At 43.9% G+C, this 23,861-nt stretch overlaps 1 protein-coding gene across 1 annotated transcript; it reads right to left on the reverse strand.

Moving 5' to 3' along the window:
• Nucleotides 1-12,611: 12,611 nt before the first annotated feature.
• GOLT1B (golgi transport 1B) lies at nucleotides 12,612-23,780 on the reverse strand. Its single transcript, XM_044281526.1, has 5 exons — nucleotides 23,645-23,780; nucleotides 22,337-22,428; nucleotides 15,915-16,093; nucleotides 15,746-15,827; nucleotides 12,612-13,097 (listed from the first exon to the last, which is right to left on the reverse strand). The coding sequence occupies exons 1-5, from the start codon at nucleotides 23,667-23,669 to the stop codon at nucleotides 13,059-13,061; spliced, it is 417 nt and encodes a 138-aa protein (XP_044137461.1). The 5' UTR covers nucleotides 23,670-23,780; the 3' UTR covers nucleotides 12,612-13,058.
• Nucleotides 23,781-23,861: the final 81 nt, after the last annotated feature.

Here is a 23,861-nt window from a genome sequence, read left to right on the forward strand (position 1 = left end):
AAGAGAACGGCGGCAGGCAGGGAGTTATGCTGCCAGTGGTAGAACGGTTGTCAGGGAACAATTATGCTGGGTATTTTGTTCTTCATGTAGATATTTATTTGGCGCTGTTGGGGAGATAATTTGTGCTGAGATGTGGTATTTAGGTAATGCGGAAGGTATTTTGGAAAGCACGCTGGTATCAGATGCTGCTGGGAGGTATTTTGAACTTTATCATGGTATGTGCTGTTGTTGGGGAGGGTAACATGTCCATGACCACCTAATTAGGCATTTTTGTGTTTCACTTTTATTTCCTTTCTTGTATTGATGGTTTACATAGAGGCATGACCAAGTAAAGCAAAATTCACCTCTGCAGGGTGCATTGCGCACCATTATTTTTATGCAATATCATTCAGTGCTGCCCTATAATTATTCATACCCCTGGCAAATTTTGACTTAAAGTTACTTTTATTCAACCAGCAAGTAATTTTTTTGACGGGAAATGACATAGGTGTCTCCCAAAAGATAATGAGACGATGTACAAGAGGCATTATTGTGGAAAAAAAAAACATTTCTCAGGTTTTATTTACATTTGAGCAAAAAGTGTCCAGTCCAAAATTATTCATACCCTTCTCAATAATCAATAGAAAAGCCTTTATTGGCTAAGACAGCAATCAAATGCTTCCTATAATTGCAGACCAGCTTTTTGCATGTCTCCACAGGTATTTTTGCCCATTCATCTTTAGCAATGAGCTCCAAATCTTTCAGGTTGGGGGGTCTTCTTGCCATCACCCTGATCTTTAGCTCCCTCCACAGATTCTCAATTAGATACAAGTCTGGACTCTGGCTGGGCCACTCCAAAACGTTAATGTAGTTGTCTGCTAACCATTTCTTCACCTCTTTTTCTGTGTGTTTTGGGTCATTGTCATGCTGAAATGTCCACTGGTGCCCAAGGCCAAGTTTCTCTCCAGACTGCCTGATGTTGTCGTTGAGAATCCTCATGTATTGCTCTTTTTTCATGGTGCTGTTTACTGTGATTAGATTCCCTGGTCCATTGGCTGAAAAACACCCCCAAAGCATTAGGTTCCCACCACCATGTTTGACAGTGGGGATGGTGTTCTTTGGGTTGAAGGCTTCTCCTTTTTTTTTACCACAAATGAAGGAAACATCATTGTGACCAAACAATTCAATTTTTGTTTCATCTGACCATAACACAGAAGACCAGAAGTCTTCTTCTTTGTCTAGATGAGCTTTTGCAAAGGCCAAGCAAGCTTTTGTGTGCCTTATCTGGAGAAGTGGCGTCCTCCTTGGTCTGCATCCGTGGAACCCAGCAATGTGAAGTGTCTGTTATCTACCTTAGGACATTACCACCAGCAGAGTCCAGATTCACCAGCAGAGATTCTCAGAGATTTTCCGCAGTGCGGAAGATCTTGTATTTTTTGCTCAAATGTAAATAAAAGCTGAGAAATTTTTTTCCCCCACAATAATGCCTCTTGTACACCGTCTTATTATCTTTTGGGAGACACCTATGTCATTTCCCGTCAAAAAATTACTTGCTGGTTGAATAAAAGTAACTTTAAGTCAAAATTTGCCTGGGGTATGAATAATTATGGGCAGCACTGTATGTGGGTTGGTGAGGTAACATAGTAACATAGTAGTAACATAGTACATAAGGCCGAAAAAAGACATTTGTCCATCCAGTTCGGCCTGTTATCCCGCAAGTTGATCCAGAGGAAGGCAAAAAAGGTTTCTGTGACATGGCTGTTTTGTAATCCCAGAGCGACCCTGATGGGTCACTATATGATAAGCAGCAGCAAGCACAATTCATAGAGCAAAGAGAGAGGCCAGGATGGGGCATGGGCAACCAATTCAGATTCTTACTATGGGGTCAATGATTTCTATGTACTCCCAAACTGGAACCAATTCATATTGTAACTTGGGGGGCCACTGTACTATAATACTTCCTCCTATATACAGTATAGCTCCTCCTCCTACAATACTGTCTCCTATGTACAAGAATATAACTACTTTAATACTTCCTCCTATATACAAGAATATAACTACTACAATAATATCTCCTATGTACAAGAATATAACTACTATAATACTGCCTCCTATGTACAAGAATATAACTACTATAATACTGCCCCTATGTACAAGAATATCTACTATAATACTGCCCCTATATACCAGAATATAACTACTATACTTTACTCGGCCCCCTCTGCCAGGGTCAAGGTCAATGGCTCCCTCTCCCCACCCTTTTCGATCTCAAATGGCACTAGGCAGGGGTGTCCCCTGTCCCCAGCTCTGTTCATCATGGTTATAAAGGTCGTCTTATTCAGGATCCGCCAAGACCCTGAGATACGAGGCCTTAGCAACCAAACTCATGTCACGGCGGCTTTTGCAGACGATTTACTTATCATGATCTCTAACCCTCTAGCCTCCTTCCCTAAGCTTGTGTCCATATTTGAGGAGTTCGGCTCCCTCTCCAATTTTAAAATCAATTATAGTAAATCTCAGGCTATTAATATCACCTGCCCCTAGGACACTATTAAGGAGTTAAAGCGCTCTACCCCGTTCTCTTGGGCCCCGCACTCAATCCAATACTTAGGTATCCATATCTCAGCCGACTTAAGCGAATTATTTAGCTTAAACTACCTCCCATTACTCAAAGAAATGAGACATTTACAGACGGTGAAGCTACCATTCATATCTTGGATGGGGAGGAAAAATTATCTGAAAACGTTCATTGTCCTCAAATTTATATACCTCCTACAAACACTCCCAATATGGCTGCCTAACTCATATTTCATCAGTATAAAGAGATTGTTTACATCCTTTATATGGAAAAGTGGCCAGAATAGCCTACTCGACCCTTACTAGGGAGAAAAGATTCGGGGGCTTTGGACTCCCTGATATCCACTTGTACTACAAAGCCTCTCAAGTGACTAGAGGACTTGACCTACTCATGGATCAGCCAGTGTCAATGTGATCCCAACTTGAAGCTACGCTTCTCACTTATAGGAAGAACCTTATCTTATGGGGTATCCGCCCCTGCTCGTTCAACACTACTAATATATCCCCTATGTGGAAAGCGATGTTGACAGAATGGTCTAAATTGTTCACTAGCAGAGAACTAAGATCCCCTAATGCCAATCTCCCTCTACCCCTTTTACAGGCTTATCTCCATAAGGACATACTAGCCCCTTGAGGCATTTGGGCTTCCCTTTGGGGACACTCAGTAGGAAGCATTAGAGGTCCTGATGGGGCCCTGGACTGGTCCTCCATTCTGGAGTTACCTCAAACAAAAGATGCTTCGTTTCTCCATGTGTTAAGCTTCCGTAATGATACTAGTAAAATAACACTACCCCCCACTCCCAGTAATCCTCCGACTTGGCTAGAGGAAAAGATAGGATCCAAACTCCTGACCCATAAGGCCTTGTCTATCATGTATAAGCTGCTGCTCTCTTCCACACCACCAATCTTGCCCCACTTAGATGCCTGGGAGAAAGAACTCTCGGTTAAACTTTCTGCACCAGGAAAAGCAGCCATCCTAGCCACCTCCCATGGCTTCTCGCGCTGTATAACAATTCAAGAGAACTCTTATAAACTCACAACTAGATGGTATAAGACACCAGTGTTTTTACATAAGCTAAACCCGAACGTCTCAGAGATGTGTTGGAAGTGTGGTACAGAGCCGGGTACGCTTTCACACATTTGGTGGAGCTGCCACAAAATACATTCCTTCTGGTCCCAAATCGAATCTACTATAAATTGGGTTTGCGCCTCACAGAAGCAAATAAAATTAGACCCTAAACTACTCTTGCTGTGGTGCCCAAACCAATCTCTTACCCCCTCAAAAATGAACCTTCCCACGATGCTAATTACCGCGGCACGACTTTTAATTCCTCTGAGGTGGAAATCAGACATCCCCCCACCACTGGAGGATTGGATGGAGAAGTCTGACCAGTTGTACAGACTGGAAGAATTAGCTGCATGGGAAACTGGTACTCGCCAAAAATGTATCGAGATTTGGAAGCCTTGGAAACAGTTCCGTAACCTTCTCTGACCTTTAAGTGACCATTAGAGGCTTTCCCAACCCCCCCATTCCTCCCCCATTCGTCACTTGTCTCCTCCTGTCTATGTCCATATGTGTCTACTACCATAACACTCTACTATTATTAAGATTGTATAGCAGTCGATCTGTTGTGTCCCAGATAAGATTGTACCTCATTATAGTGCCTCCTTGGGCTGCTGGTAGAAGTATTGAATGTCACCTCCTGTAAACCAAGTGCCCTGAATGTGTTACACACGTCAATGCATAAGACATGACTGTTACTGTATTTCAATGTACCCTGTTGATTATATTTTTTTAATAAAAAGAACATTGGTAAAGAATATATAACTACTATAATACTGCCCCTATGGACAAGAATATAACTACTATAATACTGCCCCTATTGACAAGAATATAACTGCTATAATACTGCCCCCCTATGTACAAGAATATGCCTACTATAATACTGCCCCTACGTACAAGAATATAACTACTACAATACTGTCTCCTATATACAAGAATATAACTACTACAATATTGCCTCTATGTACAAGAATATAACCACTATAATACTGCCTCTATGCACAAAAATATATTTTCTGGACCGCACATGGCCGGCGCTATATAGAAAATGCCTATTCTTGTCCGCGATAATGGACAAGAATAAGACATGCTCTATATTATTTGAAAGGCCACGGAACAAAAGATGCACACTGTGTGCTGTCCGCATCTTCAGCTGCCCCATTGAAATGAATGGGTCGGCACCCGTTCCGCAAAACTTTGGAAAGGGTGCGGACACATTCATACGGTTGTGTGAATGAGCCCTTAGAAAGTGCCCTTAGAAAGTGCATACCAAGACTGCATGGCACCTCCCACAGCAGGAGTCGAAGTGCTTTTCAACTGAAATACCAGAAGATAAAGCGAAAATATCATAAACTGTAAAAAAACAAAAAACTTATCTCTGGTATAACTTATCTACTTATCACATTAATAACTGCGTTCAGTGTAAAGTGGGTGTCGCAAGGAGTCCAAGCAACCAACTTATGCCACGAAAGTGCCCCATCATGTGACCCTGGTGCCACTGTTTACCTTGCCTGTTTGTCCAGGATTATGTTTTTGTCACCACCAGACATCTGAGAAGCTCTGACAGATGTCTTTCAGAACCTCCTCCTTGAGCTTCCTTTTGTTTTGCTTTCATTTTCTCATCTCGTTAGCCTCTCTCAGCTGTTATGTAGTTGCACTCATTACATCCCTTTAAATTCCTTCCCAGACTGCTTCACTTTGCGGTTTATATTCCTTCCTGGAGTGTGTGCATGCTGATCCTACGTCTGAGTCTTCTACAGATAAGTTTTGTTCATTCATTTGTGTTTTTCTGTTTGCTGGATCCCAGGTGACCCTGACTCCCTCCGTATCAAGTGTAGGGAGCCGGTGGCCGTGTCCCCTCACTATTATAGGGTGTTCAGGTGTTATACAGTCGAGGTACGAGGATATGCGATCATCTACCATTGGGATTTTCGCATAGGCTGAGCAGTCAGGGAGAGAGCCAGGTCTGATGCAGGGCTCTCCCTTTTGTTCATTAGTTTTGGATCCAGTGAGTCGGATATTCATTTTGTGTCTTCTAGTTTCCTGTACACCTTCCGTGACAGTTTTTGGTGTTTAATAAAGTCTCATTTTGTCTTCTCTGTTCCGTTTGACTAGTTTTTGTATGCTTGTGATATGTTCAGAGGTTCTGTTGACCCCTAGAACATGACACCTATGTACAAGAATATAACTACGATAATATTGCCCCCTATTTACAAGAAAATAATTACTATAATACTGCCCCCTATGTACAAAAATATAACTACTGTATGCTGCTTCTTATATACAAGAATATAACTAGTAGAATACTGGCTTCTATGTACAAGAATATAACTACTATACAACTGTTTCCTATATACAAGAATATAACTACTATAATACTGCCCGATGTACAAGAATATAAATACTATAATACTATCTCCTATGTACAAGAATATAACTAATATAATACTACCTTCTATTTAAAAGTATATAACTACTATAATACTACTCTTATGCACAAGAATATAACTACTATAATACTACCTCCTATGTACCATACAAGAATATAACTACTATAATACTGCTCCCTATGTACAAGAATATAACTACTGTAATGGTGCTTCCTATGTACAAGAATGTAACTACTATAAAACTGCCTCCTAAGTACAATAATATAACTACTATAATACTGCCTTCTATGTACAAGAATATAACTACTATAATACTACGCTTATGTACAAGAATATAACTACTATAATACTGCCTTCTATTTACAAGAATATAACTACTATAATACTACTCTTATGTACAAGAATATAACTACTATAATAATGCTTCCTACGTACACAAATATAACTACTATAATACTGCTTCCTACGTACACAAATATAACTACTATACTACTGCCCCCATGTACAAGAATACAACTACTATAATACTGCCCCGGTGTACAAGAATATAACTACTATAATACTACCTCCTATGTACAAGAATATAACTACTATAGTACTACCTCCTATGTACAAGAATATAACTACTATAATACTGCCTCCTATGTACAAGAATAAAACTACTATAATACTACTCTTACGCACAAGAATATAACTACTATTATAATGCTTCCTATGTACACAAATATAACTACTATAATACTGCTTGCTATGTACACAAATATAACTACTATAATACTGCTTCCTATGTACACAAATATAACTACTATAATACTACCACCTATGTACAAGAATATAACTACTAAAATACTGCCCCATGTACAAGAATACAACTACTATAATACTGTCCCGGTGTACAAGAATATTAAGAATATAACTACTATAATACTACCTCCTATGTACAAGAATATAACTACTAAAGTACTACCTCCTATGTACAAGAATATAACTACTATAATACTGCCTCCTATGTACAAGACTATAACTACTATAATACTGCCTCCTATGTAGAAGAATATAGCTACTATAAAACTGCCTCCTATGTACAAGAATATAACTACTATAATACTACTCTTATGTACAAGAATATAACTACTATAATAATGCTTCCTACGTACACAAATATAACTACTATAATACTGCCTCCTATGTACAAGAATATAACTACTATAATACTACTCGTATGTACAAGAATAAAACTACTACGGTCTGTTACTGGAATGGACCAAACTATATGGGTCCTCGACCCTTAGGTTCCCAAGCTTGAGTCTCCCCTTAGATCTGCTGCAGGCATATGTGCACCCTACCACCTCTGATGCAACAGGAATTTGGGCTATACTAGCCAACTTTAAACTGAAAGACATCATAACTGTATCAGGTGCCTTAAATTGGAGTAAAATATATGAAATCCCGAGGGTTCAAGGAGCCTCTTTCCTATCGCTTATGGCTTTTAAGAAAGATTTGGCGCTTTTGGAATCTTTGCCCAGGCCCACGGTAGATCCCTCTTGGTTGGAGGGGAAAATCTCTAACGCCCTTCGCCCCAAGAAACCTCTCTCCACATTCTACAGGGAGTTACTCTCCTCCGCACCTCCAGATCTGTGGTTCCTTGCAGCTTGGGGGAAGGAGCTGTCTCTGACTCTGTCAGAACCTGAAAAAGCGTTCATCCTCACACACTCACATGGTTTCAACCGTTGTATTAAAATCCAGGCAAACTCTTATAAATTACTTACAAGATGGTATAAGACGCCGGAATTCCTTCACAAACTCAATCCCGCTATCCCAAACGGCTGCTGGAGGTGTGGAGGAGACATTGGCTCTTTATCTCATATTTGGTGGAGCTGCGAGAAAATGAAACCGTTCTGGGTTGAAGTAGAGGCAGCTATAAACAGGATATGTAATATCCAGATTACCTTAGATGCAAAACTCCTGCTGCTCTGGTGCCCAAATAGCACGCTCACTCCTTCAAAGTATAACCTACCAACCATGCTTATTACAGCAGCTCGACTGCTGATCCCTCTTTTATGGAAAAATGAATCAGCCCCTTCGTTCTTGATGTGGACGGAAAAAATTGACCAACTATATCGGTTTGAAGAATATGCCCACTGGGAAAATGACTCTAGAGCAGTTTTTGTAAAACTATGGTCTCCTTGGAAGCTATATCGCAAATTCTAGGCTTAGACATGTCTTGACTTAAGATTTTGATTGACATCCAACTCTCCCCCTCCCCTCTATCTCCCCCAGCCCACCTTCCTTTGTCTTATTATAGCCCCCCCCCCCTCGTCAGATATTTGTTTACATATGTCACTTTATTATTTGAAGTCGTGTATGCAATCATCTTGAATATATTGTGTTTGCTGACTATGCACTTATCCAGCTGCGTCTGGTCACAAGATGTATGACTCTCTACATGACTGTGTATTTTTCTCAAATAAAAAGAAATTTGATAAAGAATAAAACTACTATAATACTACTCTTATGTACAAGAATATAACTACTATTATAATGCTTCCTATGTACACAAATATAACTACTATAATACTGCTTTCTATGTACACAAATATAACTACTATAATACTACCACCTATGTACAAGAATATAACTACTATAATACTGCCCCCTATGTACAAGAATATAATTACTATAATACTGCCCCCTATGTACAAGAATATAACTACTATAATACTACCTCCTATGTACAAGAATATAACTACTATAATACTGCCTCCTATGTACAAGAATATAACTACTACACTGTTGGTCATTACATAGAGGACAGAGATTGTGAAGAGCAAAATGCAACACTGAGGGTGGTTGACAATTATAAGAGGAGCATGCTGCTCACTGAGCAAGCAGTCAGTGGGGTAGATATGGAAGTTGGAGATCAGGTACTGGTTCAGCAGGAAGAGGCAAGTAGCTGGGTTAATGTAGTTACAGGGAGTAGTAAGGGATCCCAGAAAAGGAAGGCCAATCTGTTCTTCCAAGCAAAATTGCAAAGTTGGGCGATGAATCAAGGGTGTCAGTTTCAGAAATGGCAGCCCTAGCGGATACTGTTCTCCCTAACAGCCTAGATAATAGTCAGGGGGATGGTAGTGCAGGTAGGGCTAGTACAGGGCTAGTGCATTTAAACTAGGGACAAGATGGGTAGGATATGGCTATATATATATATATACAGTACAGACGAAAAGTTTGGACACACCTTCTCATTCAAAGAGTTTTTTTATTTTCATGACTATGAAAATTGTAGATTCACACTGAAGGCATCAAAACTATGAATTAACACGTGCAATTATATAGATAACAAAAAAGTGTGAAACAACTGAAAATATGTCATATTCTAGGTTCTTCAAAGTAGCCACCTTTTGCTTTAATTACTGCTTTGCACACTCTTGGCATTCTCTTGATGAGCTTCAAGAGGTAGTCACCTGAAATGGTCTTCCAACAGTCTTGAAGGAGTTCCCAGAGATGCTTAGCACTTGTTGGCCCTTTTGCCTTCACTCTGCGGTCCAGCTCACCCCAAACCATCTCGATTGGGTTCAGGTCTGGTGACTGTGGAGGCCAGGTCATTTGGCACAGCACCCCATCACTCTCCTTCATGGTCAAACAGCCCTTACTTTCAAAGTTTTCCCAATTTTTCGGACTGACCTTCATTTCTTAAAGTAATGATGGCCACTCGTTTTTCTTTACTTAGCTGCTTTTTTCTTGCCATAATACAAATTCTAACAGTCTATTCAGTAGGACTATCAGCTGTGTATCCACCTAACTTCTCGACAACTTAACTGATGGTCCCAACCCCATTTATAAGGCAAGAAATCCCACTTATTAAACCTGACAGGGCACACCTGTGAAGTGAAAACCATTTCAGGTGACTACCTCTTGAAGCTCATCAAGAGAATGCCAAGAGTGTGCAAAGCAGTAATCAAAGCAAAAGGTGGCTACTTTGAAGAACCTAGAATATGACATATTTTCAGTTGTTTCACACTTTTTTGTTATCTATATAATTCCACATGTGTTAATTCATAGTTTTGATGCCTTCAGTGTGAATCTACAATTTTCATAGTCATGAAAATAAAGAAAAACTCTTTGAATGAGAAGGTGTGTCCAAACTTTTGGTCTGTACTGTATATATAAAAAGGTAGACAGGTTAGAGAGGGGGTCAGAATACATTAATGGGGGAATTGGATGGTGCAGGGAGGATTAGAAAAGTGTATAAGGAGATCTGTCAGTTACAAACCAACTTTAAAGGAGGAAAAATTATACAAAAAAAATATAAAAAATTCTGTGTAAAATTTGATTCCAACTTAAAGGGGTTATCTGCGCTTTTACTATTGATGACCTAACCTCAGGATAGAACATCAATATCAGATCAACAGGGGTCCAACACACGGCACCCCGCCGATCTGTCTGAGGAGATTGAGCGCGGTGTGCACGTGCCGTCTCCCTTCTCCCTGTCCGCTGCTGCTTTCTATGGTCTTTGCCATAGAGAAAGGAGACGGCACACTGCGCGGTCTCAGACAGCTGATCAGCGGGGGTTCCAGGTGTTGGACCACTGCAGATTTGATATTGATGACCTATCCTGAGGATAGGTCATCAATAGTACAAGTCTGCACAACCCCTTTAAAATGTATGTTCACAAATGCCAGAAGTCCAGCAAGCAAAATGGGAGAGCTTGATTCCTTGGTACTGGAGAAACATATTGATTTAGTTGGTGTTGCTGAGACATGACTGGACTCTTCTCATGACTGGGCTGTAAATCTTCAAGGTTATACACTCTTTGGAAATGATAGAGCTAAACGCAAAGGTGCTGGTGTATGTCTGTATGCCAGGAGTGATATGAAGGTAAGTGTGAAAGAAACAATTGTAGATGACGGTTGTAGATGATGAAACCTTGTTGGTGGAATTACAGGTGGAACAAAATTAATGAAAAAATTATTCTTGGTGTGATTCAAGACCCCCCCCCCCCAATATCACTGAGGAGATAGAAGACGAACTGTATGCGCAAATGGAGCGGGCGGTGTAGGCTGGCACATTGGTGATAATGGGAGATTTTAACTATGCAAACATAGATTGGGAACATGGTTCTTCCCCCTGCTTTTTGCAGGATAATTTTATGGGCCAGTTTAGGTTTATCACAATACCAAAATTTGGATTTGATTTCGATACCATGAAAAAGTATTGCGATACTCGATACCACACAAAAAAAAAAAAAAAAAGTCAAATTAATTTAATCAGTTTCTATGAGGAGGTAAGTTCTAGACTTGACAGCGGCGAATCAATGGATGTCGTATATATGGACTTCTCCAAAGCATCTGGCGCTGTACCACATAAAAGGTTAGTATATAAAATGAAAATGCTTGGACTGGGAGAAAATGTCTGTATGTGGGTAAGTAACTTGGTGAGTGATAGAATACAGAGGGAGGTTATTAATGGTACACACTCAGATTGGGTCACTGTTACTAGTGGGGTACCTCAGGGGTCAGTATTGGGCCCTATTCTCTTCAATATATTTATTAATGATCTTGTAGAAGGCTTGCATAGTAAAATATTAATTTTTGCAGATGACACTAAACTGTGTAAAGTAATTTACACTGATGAGGACAGTATACTACTACAGAGGGATCTGGATAGACTGGAGGCTTGGGCAGATAAGTGGCAGATGAGGTTTAACACTGACAAATGTAAGGTTATGCACATGGGAAGGAATAATGCAAGTCACCAGTACATACTAAATGGTTAAACACTGGGTAACACTGACATGGAAAAGGACTTAGGAATTTTAGTGAACAGCAAACTAAGCTGTAGAAACCAGTGTCAGGCAGCTGCTGCCAAGGCCAATAAGATAATGGGTTGCATCAGAAGGGTGATGAGAACATAGTCCTGCCACTTTACAAATCGCTAGTCAGACCACACGTGGAGTACTGTGTACAGTTCTGGGCTCCTGTGAACAAGGCAGACATAGCAGAGCTGGAGAAGGTCCAGAGGAGGGCAACTAAAGTAATAACTGGAATGGGGCAACTACAGTACCCTGAAAGATTATCAAAATTAGGGTTATTCACTTTAGAAAAAAGACGACTGAGGGGAGATCTAATAACTATGTATAAATATATCAGGGGTCAGTACAGAGATCTATCCCATCATCTATTCATTCCCAGGAATGTGACTGTGACGAGGGGACATCCTCTGCGTCTGGAGGAAAGAAGGTTTGGACACAAACAGAGAAGGATTCTTTACGGTAAGAGCAGTGAGACTATGGAACTCTCTGCCTGAGGAGGTGGTGATGGTGAGTACAATAAAGGAATTCAAGAGGGGCCTGGATGCATTTCTGGAGCGTAATAATATTACAGGTTATAGCTACTAGAGAGGGGTCGTTGATCCAGGGGTTATTCTGATTGCCTGATTGGAGTCGGGAAGGAATTTTTTTCCCCTAAAGTGAGGAAAATTGGCTTCTCCCTCACAGTTTTTTTTTGCCTTCCTATGGATCAACTTGCAGGATAACAGGCCGAACTGGATGGACAAATGTCTTTCTCAGCCTTATAAACTATGATGACCAGAGCATTAGATTAGGATCATATTTACAAAACGGTTTATTCCCACAGTAATGACCTGATTTTTTTTTTTTTTCTATAAATCCATTTTCTTTCGAGTCTTAAAAATGTCCAAATACAACGCAGCGTCCTTGCATTTCATGGGAAGCAGCAGTAACAGGAGTGTCGCAGATTTTTTTTCTGCTCTTCCATAAATAAAAATTCCTTTTTTTTTTCTTTTCGGTCCTCCGTGCAGGATACAGCAGACGGCGCAGGCGCCACGGATTCTGCGGCCTCAGACAGACTCATGTACGAATAATAAAAAAGAAAAACACAGCATCTTGTAAATAAAGATTTGTCCATGAACTTCAATGACTTTTTTGGCTCCGCCCACCGGACATGATGAATAAAGTTCAGAAATGGCTACGAGCGAGCGTAACAGGCTATTTAGTGTGGTGTCCAGATGACTCCGCCTTCAGCGCCGCTCACTCACACCATGTTGTTACTCTCTCCGGCTTTATCTGCAAGCTGAAAGAAAAGAGAAGAAACAGATAAGGTGATAGAAATCGCCATCCGATGATTCTGCCATCATCTAATAGAAAGATTTCTAATCCAGCAGCTCATAAAAAATGGTGGGATCTGGGCTACAGTCTGGGACGGCTTCTGCTGTGGACAGTTATGCGGCAGGAGCCATCGTGCAACACTATATTCCATGGGAAAGTACCAGACGTGACACTGCGCAATGTAGCAGCCGCCAGTACCAGCAACGGTCTGCATATGACAGAATTAGTCATTGAAAACCGAGCTCCATATAAGTTAGGACTGCGTAATTTTCATCACTTTCTAGATAGCTTCCGATGTGAGGGTCAGTACGTGACTGTGGAACGCGGTGCTGCGCAGCAGAAGTCGCCTCCTCACTGTAGCCTCAGCCAGTGACAAGATAGTGATGACACGTACACAGCTCCCATGCAGCAGCAATAATAGAAGATGACGTTACTGACCAGCACTGCGCTCCGGATCACTCTAGGTGGGCTTTACCAGCGAGGGGAGAGAAAAAAATATGTTTTTTTTTTTTTTGAGAATTCCTCCATATGCAGAACGGTGTTACATCGCCCTTAGTACGGTCAACAGGCAACACACCCCCAGCCATGGGGTGGGGGGACCCCTCATATTTCCCTCCATTTATTATTATACACTCTGTCCTGACTACTAGGGGTGAGAGGGGCTCAACTACAGGACAACTCCCGCATCATTATCACATGGGTAGCAACCACACAGCTGTTGCAAAACTACAACTCCCAGCATGCCCAGACTACCTACAGTAGGCATGCCTAACCTACAGCTATCAGCTTACAGCAGGGCATGGTGGGGATTGTAGTTTTACAACAGCTGGAGAGCCGCAGGTTGGCCATCCCTGCTCTAGACATTGTAATAGATTCGTCAATTCCTCAACATTTAAAGCGGCTCCTTCACCTGGATCAACCCTATCCAACCTATAGCCTGGAAGGGTTGCTGACGCTGATTTAAACAATACCTGGAGCACCAGGAGACGGGCTTATGCGGTTCGACCACCGCTCCAGCGATGCCCCTGGTGCTCCATACCGATGCCCCTCTCCTTCAACTCACACCCCGCCCCCTCCCTTTAGATTGAGATCTCGTGCCTGCACACCCGCTGTCTAGAACGGATCATGTGCACATCATCTTCGGCTTCATCCCGATGAGAGAAGATGCATACAACGCATGCGCTGTTCACATCACTGAACCCGGAAGTGGCGACATGGTCAGCTTCAAGCCTGCCCCGTGGTGCTCCAATAGCTCATTAGCATATTTATTAAAGTTCACATTTCTCCACCACACTACTACCTACAGATAAAAGATAGGCATGGTTTTCATCAGCGTCAGCAACCCTACAAGGCTTGGTTGTTTAGGGTTGATCAGGGTAACAGAGCCCCTTAAAGATATCTGCGTGCTGTCAAACTGAAAACTCAGCCTTGTGGTGCTGAAGCCAACTTAAAAGGGCATACTGGTTGTGACAAGTTATCTCCTATTCACAGGTTAGGGGCCATCGGTGGGGGTCCTACCTTTATGACCCCCCAATCACAAGAACAGGGACCCCATAACCCTCAGGGCCCTCTGCAATGCAGAGCAGCAGGTCGGAAACATGAACTGCCGTCCCATTTATCTCTACAGGAGTTCTAGAAATAGCCGAGCACCTTCTCTTGATGTGTTAGACAGATGAATAAAATCTATTGCTCCCAGTTATCAGCCATTCCGACTGTAGAGAAGCCGACTGTAGGACAGATGAATACAATCTACTGCTCCCAGTTATCAGCCATTCTGGCTGTAGAGAAGCCGACTGTAGGACAGATGACTACAATCTACTGCTCCCAGTTATCAGCCATTCTGGCTGTAGAGAAGCCGACTGTAGGACAGATGAATACAATCTATTGCTCCCAGTTATCAGCCATTCCGGCTGTGGAGAAGCCGACTGTAGGACAGGAGAATACAATCTATTGCTCCCAGTTATCAGCTATTCCGGCTGTAGAGAAGCCGACTGTAGGACAGGAGAATACAATCTATTGCTCCCAGTTATCAGCCATTCTGGCTGTGGAGAAGCCGACTGTAGGACAGGAGAATACAATCTATTGCTCCCAGTTATCAGCCATTCTGGCTGTAGAGAAGCCGACTGTAGGACAGATGACTACAATCTACTGCTCCCAGTTATCAGCCATTCTGGCTGTAGAGAAGCCGACTGTAGGACAGGAGAATACAATCTATTGCTCCCAGTTATCAGCTATTCCGGCTGTAGAGAAGCCGACTGTAGGACAGGAGAATACAATCTATTGCTCCCAGTTATCAGCCATTCCGGCTGTAGAGAAGCCGACTGTAGGACAGATTAATAAAATCTATTGCTTCCAGTTATCAGCCATTCTGGCTGTAGAGAAGCCGACTGTAGGACAGATGAATAAAATCTATTGCTCCCAGATATCAGCCATTCCGACTGTAGAAAAGCCGACTGTAGAACAGATGACTACAATCCATTGCTCCTTGGAGGCAGTCATTTCAGGCTTGAAAAAGGCGGGCAGATAAACTGTTGCTCCCTGTTATCAGCCGCTCTTCTTATAAACCGCAAATCACTATTATCACAATAGAGACATAGGAATATGAGATCTCACCGAGCTGATCCCAGGTAGATTCAGGATGGATCCTAGGATGGGGACTCTCCGTATGAAGCCGATCACCACCGGGAAGAATCCCCTGTACAAACAAAGAGAGCAGATATGAATTCCCAGAGAGCAGACCCTTCCCCATCTACCATCCGAGAGGCAACCCCTTCAGTGTTACCTGAAGAGCAGGAAGAAGCCGTAGATCTCCAGGACCATCCCAATAAGGGGCCAGCCAATAAGCACCACAAACACTCCCCCGAGGAAGAACGCAGTGGCTTTTACTTTATGTTTCTGGAAGAAGAAGCGGAACGTCCTCTCTAGCCCGATGACAAACGCCAGACCAGCCACAAACAGAACCTGGAACAAGATGGCACATGAGAGTGAGGCCCAGCTGTCCCCATCACGTCAGTTATACGTCAATCACAACCAGAGATTCTCTCACAGTTCTGATGTTCCTTCATGTCATACTCCTGTCACATCTAGAGCTGCACTTACATTTACATTGAGAGTTATGTCCTATTAGGCTGCACCTGCACTGTGCTGACAGGTAACCACATCTGGATCAGAGTAATGAACAGTGCTTGGTGTAACTCTTTCCCTGCCAGGGACGTTTCTCGTACATCCTTGCAAGGTGCCACGTCAATAGCCAAGAACATCCTTGCTGTTGATGACTGTATCGCAGGTTGCATAGCAGGTCTTGTTTCAATGGGGCAGTCCAGATAAGCCATCAATATCAGATCGGCGGTCATCCGCCACCCTGCAGGCTGGTATTTTGTAGCTCTGGCACCTGAACTACACAGCTCTGTGCACTGGACGGAGATGGTAACCCCTGCGTGGCAATGACCAGATCCGTACACTACGCCACGGACGGCACCTACACTACAAGGTAAACACTATTCGGCGGGGGTGCCAAGTGTCCTGAAGATAGGCCTTAAATGTCAAAATCCTAGACAACCCCTTTAAAGCTGAAACTCTAAGCTATAAAACAATACTGGGATGGTGGTGCTCATAGCTATACAGCAGCTTACAGTGCGGCATGCGTGACCCCCTCCCATCTTACAGTGCGGCATGCATGACCTCCTCCCATCTTACAGTGCGACATGCATGACCCCCTCCCATCTTACAGTGCGGCATGCGTGACCCCCTCCCATCTTACAGTGCGACACGCATGACCCTCTCCCATCTTACAGTGCGACATGCATGACCCCCTCCCATCTTACAGTGCGACATGCATGACCCCCTCCCATCTTACAGTGCGACATGTCTGACCTCCTCCCATCTTACAGTGCGGCATGTCTGACCTCCTCCCATCTTACAGTGCGGCATGCATGACCTCCTCCCATCTTACAGTGCGACATGCATGACCCCCTCCCATCTTACAGTGCGACATGTCTGACCTCCTCCCATCTTACAGTGTGACATGCATGACCTCTCCATCTTACAGTGCGACATCCCATCTTACAGTGTGACATGCATGACCTCCTCCCATCTTACAGTGCGACATGCATGACCCCCTCCCATCTTACAGTGCGACATGTCTGACCTCCTCCCATCTTACAGTGTGACATGCATGACCTTCTCACATCTTACAGTGCGACATGTATGACCTTCTCAAATCCTACAGTGCGACATGTCTGACCTCCTCCCATCTTACAGTGTGACATGCATGACCTTCTCACATCTTACAGTGCGACATGTATGACCTTCTCAAATCCTACAGTGCGACATGTATGACCTTCTCACATCCTACAGTGCGACATGTATTAAATCCTCACATCTTACAGTTTTTTTTACAGACTATATTTTATTTGCTAGAGTATGTCTTGTAGATGCAAATTAGAATTATTCTCCAATTTTTGCTAATCATTGTTCACTGCAAAGATTTTATATTTTTATACATGCCGTGTGTAGATTTTGGTAACATAGAAGACGTTTGCCATGTACAGTATTTATATATATATATATATATATATATATATATATATGTAAATTGTAGACTCACACTGAAGGCATCAAAACTATGAATTAACACATGTGGAATTATATACATAACAAAAAGTGTGAAACAACTGAAAATATGTCATATCCTAGGTTCTTCAAAGTAGCCACCGTTTGCTTTGATTACTGCTTTGCACACTCTTGGCATTCTCTTGATGAGCTTCAAGAGGTAGTCACCTGAAATGGTTTTCACTTCACAGGTGTGCCCTGTCAGGTTTAATAAGTGGGATTTCTTGCCTTATAAATGGGGGTTGGGACCATCAGTTGCGTTGTGGAGAAGTCAGGTGGATTCACAGCCGATAGTCCTACTGAATAGACTGTTAGAATTTGTATTATGGCAAGAAAAAAGCAGCTAAGTAGAGAAAAACGAGTGGCCATCATTACTTTAAGAAATAAAGGTAGGTCAGTCCGAAAAATTGGGAAAACTTTGAAAGTATCCCCAAGTGCAGTCACAAAAACCATCAAGCGCTACAAAGAAACTGGCTCACATGCAGACCGCCCCAGGAAAGGAAGACCAAGAGTCACCTCTGCTGCGGAGGATAAGTTCTTCCGAGTCACCAGCCTCAGAAATCACAGGTTAACAGCAGCTCAGATTAGAGACCAGGTCAATGCCACACAGAGTTCTAGCAGCAGACACATCTCTAGAACAACTGTTAAGAGGAGACTGTGTGAATCAGGCCTTCATGGTAGAATATCTGCTAGGAAACCACTGCTAAGGACAGGCAACAAGCAGAAGAGACTTGTGTGGGCTAAAGAACACAAGGAATGGACATTAGACCAGTGGAAATCTGTGCTTTGGTCTGATGAGTCCAAATTTGAGATCTTTGGTTCCAACCACCGTGTCTTTGTGCGACGCAGGAAAGGTGAACGGATGGACTCTACATGCCTGGTTCCCACCGTGAAGCATGGAGGAGGAGGTGTGATGGTGCTTTGCTGGTGACACTGTTGGGGATTTATTCAAAATTGAAGGCATACTGAACCAGCATGGCTACCACAGTATCTTGCAGCGGCATGCTATTCCATCCGGTTTGCGTTTAGTTGGACCATCATTTATTTTTCAACAGGACAATGACCCCAAACACACCTCCAGGCTGTGTAAGGGCTATTTGACCATGAAGGAGAGTGATGGGGTGCTGCGCCAGATGACCTGGCCTCCACAGTAGGGGTGGGCGGTATAGGCCAGTGATGGTGAACCTGTTAGAGACCGGGTGCCCAAACTGCAGCCCAAAATCCACTTATTTATCGCCAACACGGCAATTTATCCTGAATACTACAGTCCAGTATAGTATATTTTCCATGTACTTTATCATTTAAGTATAATGACCTGCCTACATTCAATGTGCTGTTCATAGTGTGCCCAGCGCTGATGAATGGCTGGTAAAGTCCAGAGTATATTGGTACACCATAGAAAAGTAAGACTTTTTCCAGGGCGTGGGTGCCCACAAAGAGAGCTCTAAGTGCCGCCTCTGGCACCCGTGCCATAGGTTCGCCATCACTGGTATAGGCTATATGAATTTGGGCCACGATATGGATTTTCGCCATATCGCCTATATCGCAGGACCGCGATATGATCGCGCGCACCATTTTCTCCTGAGCCGGCCGGCACAGCGGAGGGAGTCTCTCCCTCCCCACTGTGCGCGGCTGCCGCTGAACACCAATGAGGACAGAGTGGGAGAAGGAGGGGAGGGACTGTGGCCACTGCGCCACCAATGAATGTGCCGGCCATATCCCACAGGGTCCCCCCCTCCCCCCATCATTGGTGGCAGTTTGCAGTTCTGATCGGAGCCCCAGCAGTGTAATGCTGGGGCTCCGATCGGTTACCATGGCAGCCAGGAGTCACGCTACTGAAGTCCTGGCTGCCATGGTATGTTAGTGAGCAGAGAGCAGCGCATTATACTCACGTGCGCTGTGGCCGGCGGTCGCTCCTTCTTCTGTCTGTGCGGGGATTGCTAATGCTTACAGCATTAGCAATGCGCCGCACAGACCTATGAGAAGAAGGAGCGACCGGCGGCCACGGCGCACGCGAGTATAATGCGCTGCTCTCTGCTCACTAACATACCATGGCAGCCAGGACTTCAGTAGCGTGACTCCTGGCTGCCATGGTAACCGATCGGAGCCCCAGCATTGCAGTGCTGGGGCTCCGATCAGAACTGCAAACTGCCACCAATGATGGGGGGGGGGACGGGGGGGACCCTGTGGCCACTGCCACCAATGATTAATACTGGGGAGGGAGGGGGGGTTTGTGTTACCAGAGGGGGCAGATCAGAGGCTGGGGGAGGCAGATCAGAGGCTGGGGGGAGGCAGATCAGAGGCTTGGGGGAGGCAGATCAGAGGCTTGGGGGGGGGGGGGCAGATCAGAGGCTTGGGGGGGGGGGGCAGATCAGAGGCTTGGGGGGGGGGGGCAGATCAGAGGCTTGGGGGGGGGGGCAGATCAGAGGCTTGGGGGGGGGGGGGCAGATCAGAGGCTTGGGGGGGGGGCAGATCAGAGGCGGGGGGGGGGGCAGATCAGAGGCTGGGGGGGCAGATCAGAGGCTGGGGGGGGGCAGATCAGAGGCTGGGGGGGGGGGCAGATCAGAGGCTGGGGGGGGGGGGGCAGATCAGAGGCTGGGGGGGGGGGCAGATCAGAGGCTGGGGGAGCAGATCAGAGGCTGGGGGGGGCACATGAGAGGCTGGCGCCATGGTCAGCTCCCTGCTGTTGTGTGCACAGGGCAGCAGGGAGAGTGTAAAGTCCTATTCACCCTAATAGAGCTCTATTAGGGTGAATATGACAAGGGTTCTAGCCCTTAAAGGAGGCCAATAGTTAATATAAAAAGTAAAAAAAAAAAGTTTAAACACCCCCCCAAATATAGAAAACAATATATCGCATATGCTTAAAATTATATCGCAATATAGATTTTAGGCCATATCGCCCACCCCTACTCACCGGACCTGAACCCAATCGAGATGGTTTGGGGTGAGCTGGACCACAGAGTGAAGGCAAAAGGGCCAATAAGTGCTAAGCATCTCTGGGAACTCCTTCAAGACTGTTGGAAGACCATTTCAGGTGACTACCTCTTGAAGCTCATCAAGAGAATGCCAAGAGTGTGCAAAGCAGTAATCAAAGCAAAAGGTGGCTACTTTGAAGAACCTAGAATATGACATATTTTCAGTTGTTTCACACTTTTTTGTTATGTATATAATTCCACATGTGTTAATTCATAGTTTTGATGCCTTCAGTGTGAATCTACAATTTTCATAGTCCTGAAAATAAAGAAAACTCTTTGAATGAGAAGGTGTGTCCAAACTTTTGGTCTGTACTGTATATATATATATATATATATATATATATATATATATATATTATTATTTTTTTATTATGTGTGCATGATGACCATATATGACAAGGCCGCTGTTCCAGTTTTCTTTAAGCATGTACATGCTTGTGGTACACATGAGGTCTGCGCACCTATTATTTTTACATTGCGTTCCTTCTGCCTGGGTATTAGTTTTAGATGAAAATGTTCACTGCATTAAAAAAAAAAATTAATTCCTTTCCACAAAGTTACATGAAGGTAGTCATAGTTGTCATCAAGGCCCCTGCAATCATCAGGTTGTCTGCTTCCAGGAAGTACATAGGTCTTGGGGTGCACTTACTTTTCAAGGACTGTAATCCCTGTATTTTACAAGCTGTTCCTTTTATTAAAGGGAACCTGTCACCGGGATTTTGTGTAAAGAGCTGAGGACATGGGTTGCTAGATGGCCGCTAGCACATCCGCAATTTCCAGTCCCCATAGCTCTGTGTGCTTTTATTGTATAAAAATAATCAGATTTGATACATATGCAAATTAACCTCAGTCAGTCAGGGACAGGACTCATCTCAGGTTAATTTGCATATGTATCAAATCGTTTTTTTACACAATAGAAGCACACAGAGCTATGGGGACTGGGTATTGCGGATGTGCTAGCGGCCATCTAGAAACCCATGTCCTCAGCTCTATACACAAAATCCCGGTGACAGGTTCTCTTTAATAAAATTTTCAGCTTAAAATTAGATTTTTGGTCCTCCAGTTCTGGTCATTTAGACCCGACTTTACACCCAAGTGGTATATATAAGCTCTGCACAGGCTGAAATGTTATGTTGTAGGAGGTGTGGTCCATATAACATTCCGCTTGGGTCTCACTTTTACCCACTAATATCAACTTTTATGCACATTCTAGGAAAATTCCAATTTGACGCAGAATTGCATGAATGTGTCTATGTGTATAAAGTACTGAGTGGCATTTTGGCATTGTGCCAGGTGTCTACTTTCAGAAAATATGTCAGTATGGGGAGGGGCATTTGGCGAGAGGGTTAAACATGAATTCTCCCACAATGCAGTGCTGCAGAGAGAAAGCTCTATGCAAAATGACGTCTATTTATATGTGTAGCATGGGGATCAGCTGTGAAACTACAACTCCCAACATGCAAACATGCATGGTTGTTCTAACTCCCATAGAAGAGAATAAAGAATTCTGGGAGTTGTAGTTTCTGATCTCTGGTGTAGCAGATCAAAATCTTGTTCTGTGTCGTTCTCAATGGTTCTGGTCCGGTCTCCTCCACATCCCCCCCTCCCCCACACTCACGTTTCCTATGGCAAGCAGAGCCTTGTCAAAGAAGAGCAGCATCCCGAAGAAGAGGAAGAAGACGCCGAAGCCGGTTAGGCCCATCCCGATCTCTGCAGAAAGAGGGAAAAACAATTACTTCTTGTGTGATGATGATGATGCAGGCTGTGCTCCCGCTGCTGATCACTAGTGGGCGCCGCCTTCTGAGCAAAGCCAGAGCAGGCACCAGTCATTAGGGGTGTGACCCAGAGAAGTCAATGAGAATCAGAGCAAAGGGGCCAAGTTGAATGAATTGGGAAGGGCGTGGACCCTGAGCATCGCTGGAATCACTATGGGACAGGGATTTGTGATGTCACACACTGACCCGTCATATTGATGACATCACATACTGATCCCCCCAACGTTTACACCAGTCAACGGCTACAACTTATGAGGCTGTCAACATTTTTTTTAGCGCCAATTTGTTATTGCCAAATTCCTTTTCCTGGCTGTCTAGACTTTTTATTTCTATTCCTCACCATTTTCAAGATGTGTGTAAAGGAAAACAGGTGCCCACAGCAACCAATCAGATGAAAAATGAAAAAAGGTGGAATCTGATTGGTTGCTGTGGGCACCTAAGCCGGTTTTCCTTTACATCAGTTTTGATAAATCTCCCCCAAAGTCTATTAGAAATCGGCAGTGACAGGTCCATATTCACTGGACACGTGTTTGTGTCAGGGGCGTTCCACTCACACCTGTCACACCGTCACTACATTCTCACACCTTATCGCTCAGTCGTAGTGAACAGACCTTGTGTCATGTGGTGGAGGGGTCCCAGATATGTCATTCCAGCATTAAATGTGTATGGGCCCCTGACACTTATATGTGGCCCCTGGACCTACTGATCATATCCAGTCTCTCTCATCCGCTCGCGCACACAATCCCTGGCGACAGGCGCAGTATAAGGGTTCCTGCCATACTTGTCTGATGATGACTCCCAGCCAATCTCATGACTCTCCTCATACAACAATGACCAGTTTAGAGGGTCAGCTCCTGGGACAAGGTACACAGTGATCCTGGGGCTCATCAGAGTGCATTTATTGGTGAGCTGCTGGGCTGCTGAGGTAGAACTATAATTCCCAGCAAGTTCTCAGAGCTGAAGGCTATCACTGCATGCTGGGAGTTGTAGTTACACCTCTCCTGTAGAGCCGCAGGTCCCCATCACAGTACAGACATATAATAGGGAGTTCTGGGGAATAGAACCCTCTTTCCATCTAAGATGCAGTGCCTGTCAGCCCCATGCTGCCCATCAGGCGGCGCTATACAAACATAATGATAAGCATCTCTTACTCTGGGTGTCGGTAAGGGAGATCATGATGGCGGAGTCCTGAGGGATGACCGGAAAATCTCGGGGTGTCCGGGAACCAGGGGAATAAACCGGCTGGACACAACAGCCACGTCTTCCGGAAACACGCAAAGCAGCGCCGAGCCGCCAACCAATCAGGACTCTTTGTCACAAGCCCCTCCCATCGGCGGGAAGAGAGAATGCGTCGCAGCAGCCAATTGG

This window comes from Bufo gargarizans, chromosome 2 (assembly GCF_014858855.1).
Source record: "Bufo gargarizans isolate SCDJY-AF-19 chromosome 2, ASM1485885v1, whole genome shotgun sequence".
Lineage (NCBI taxonomy): Eukaryota > Metazoa > Chordata > Amphibia > Anura > Bufonidae > Bufo > Bufo gargarizans.

Excerpts from the sequence above, each read along its gene's own strand:
- GOLT1B (XM_044281526.1), bottom strand. The coding sequence starts at position 23,669 with ATGATCTCCCTTACCGACACCCAGA. Across the intron at positions 22,429-23,644 it reads CTCCCTTACCGACACCCAGA|AGATCGGGATGGGCCTAACC; the intron begins GTAAGAGATGCT and ends CTCTTTCTGCAG. Across the intron at positions 16,094-22,336 it reads CTCTGCTTGCCATAGGAAAC|GTTCTGTTTGTGGCTGGTCT; the intron begins GTGAGTGTGGGG and ends ATCTTGTTCCAG.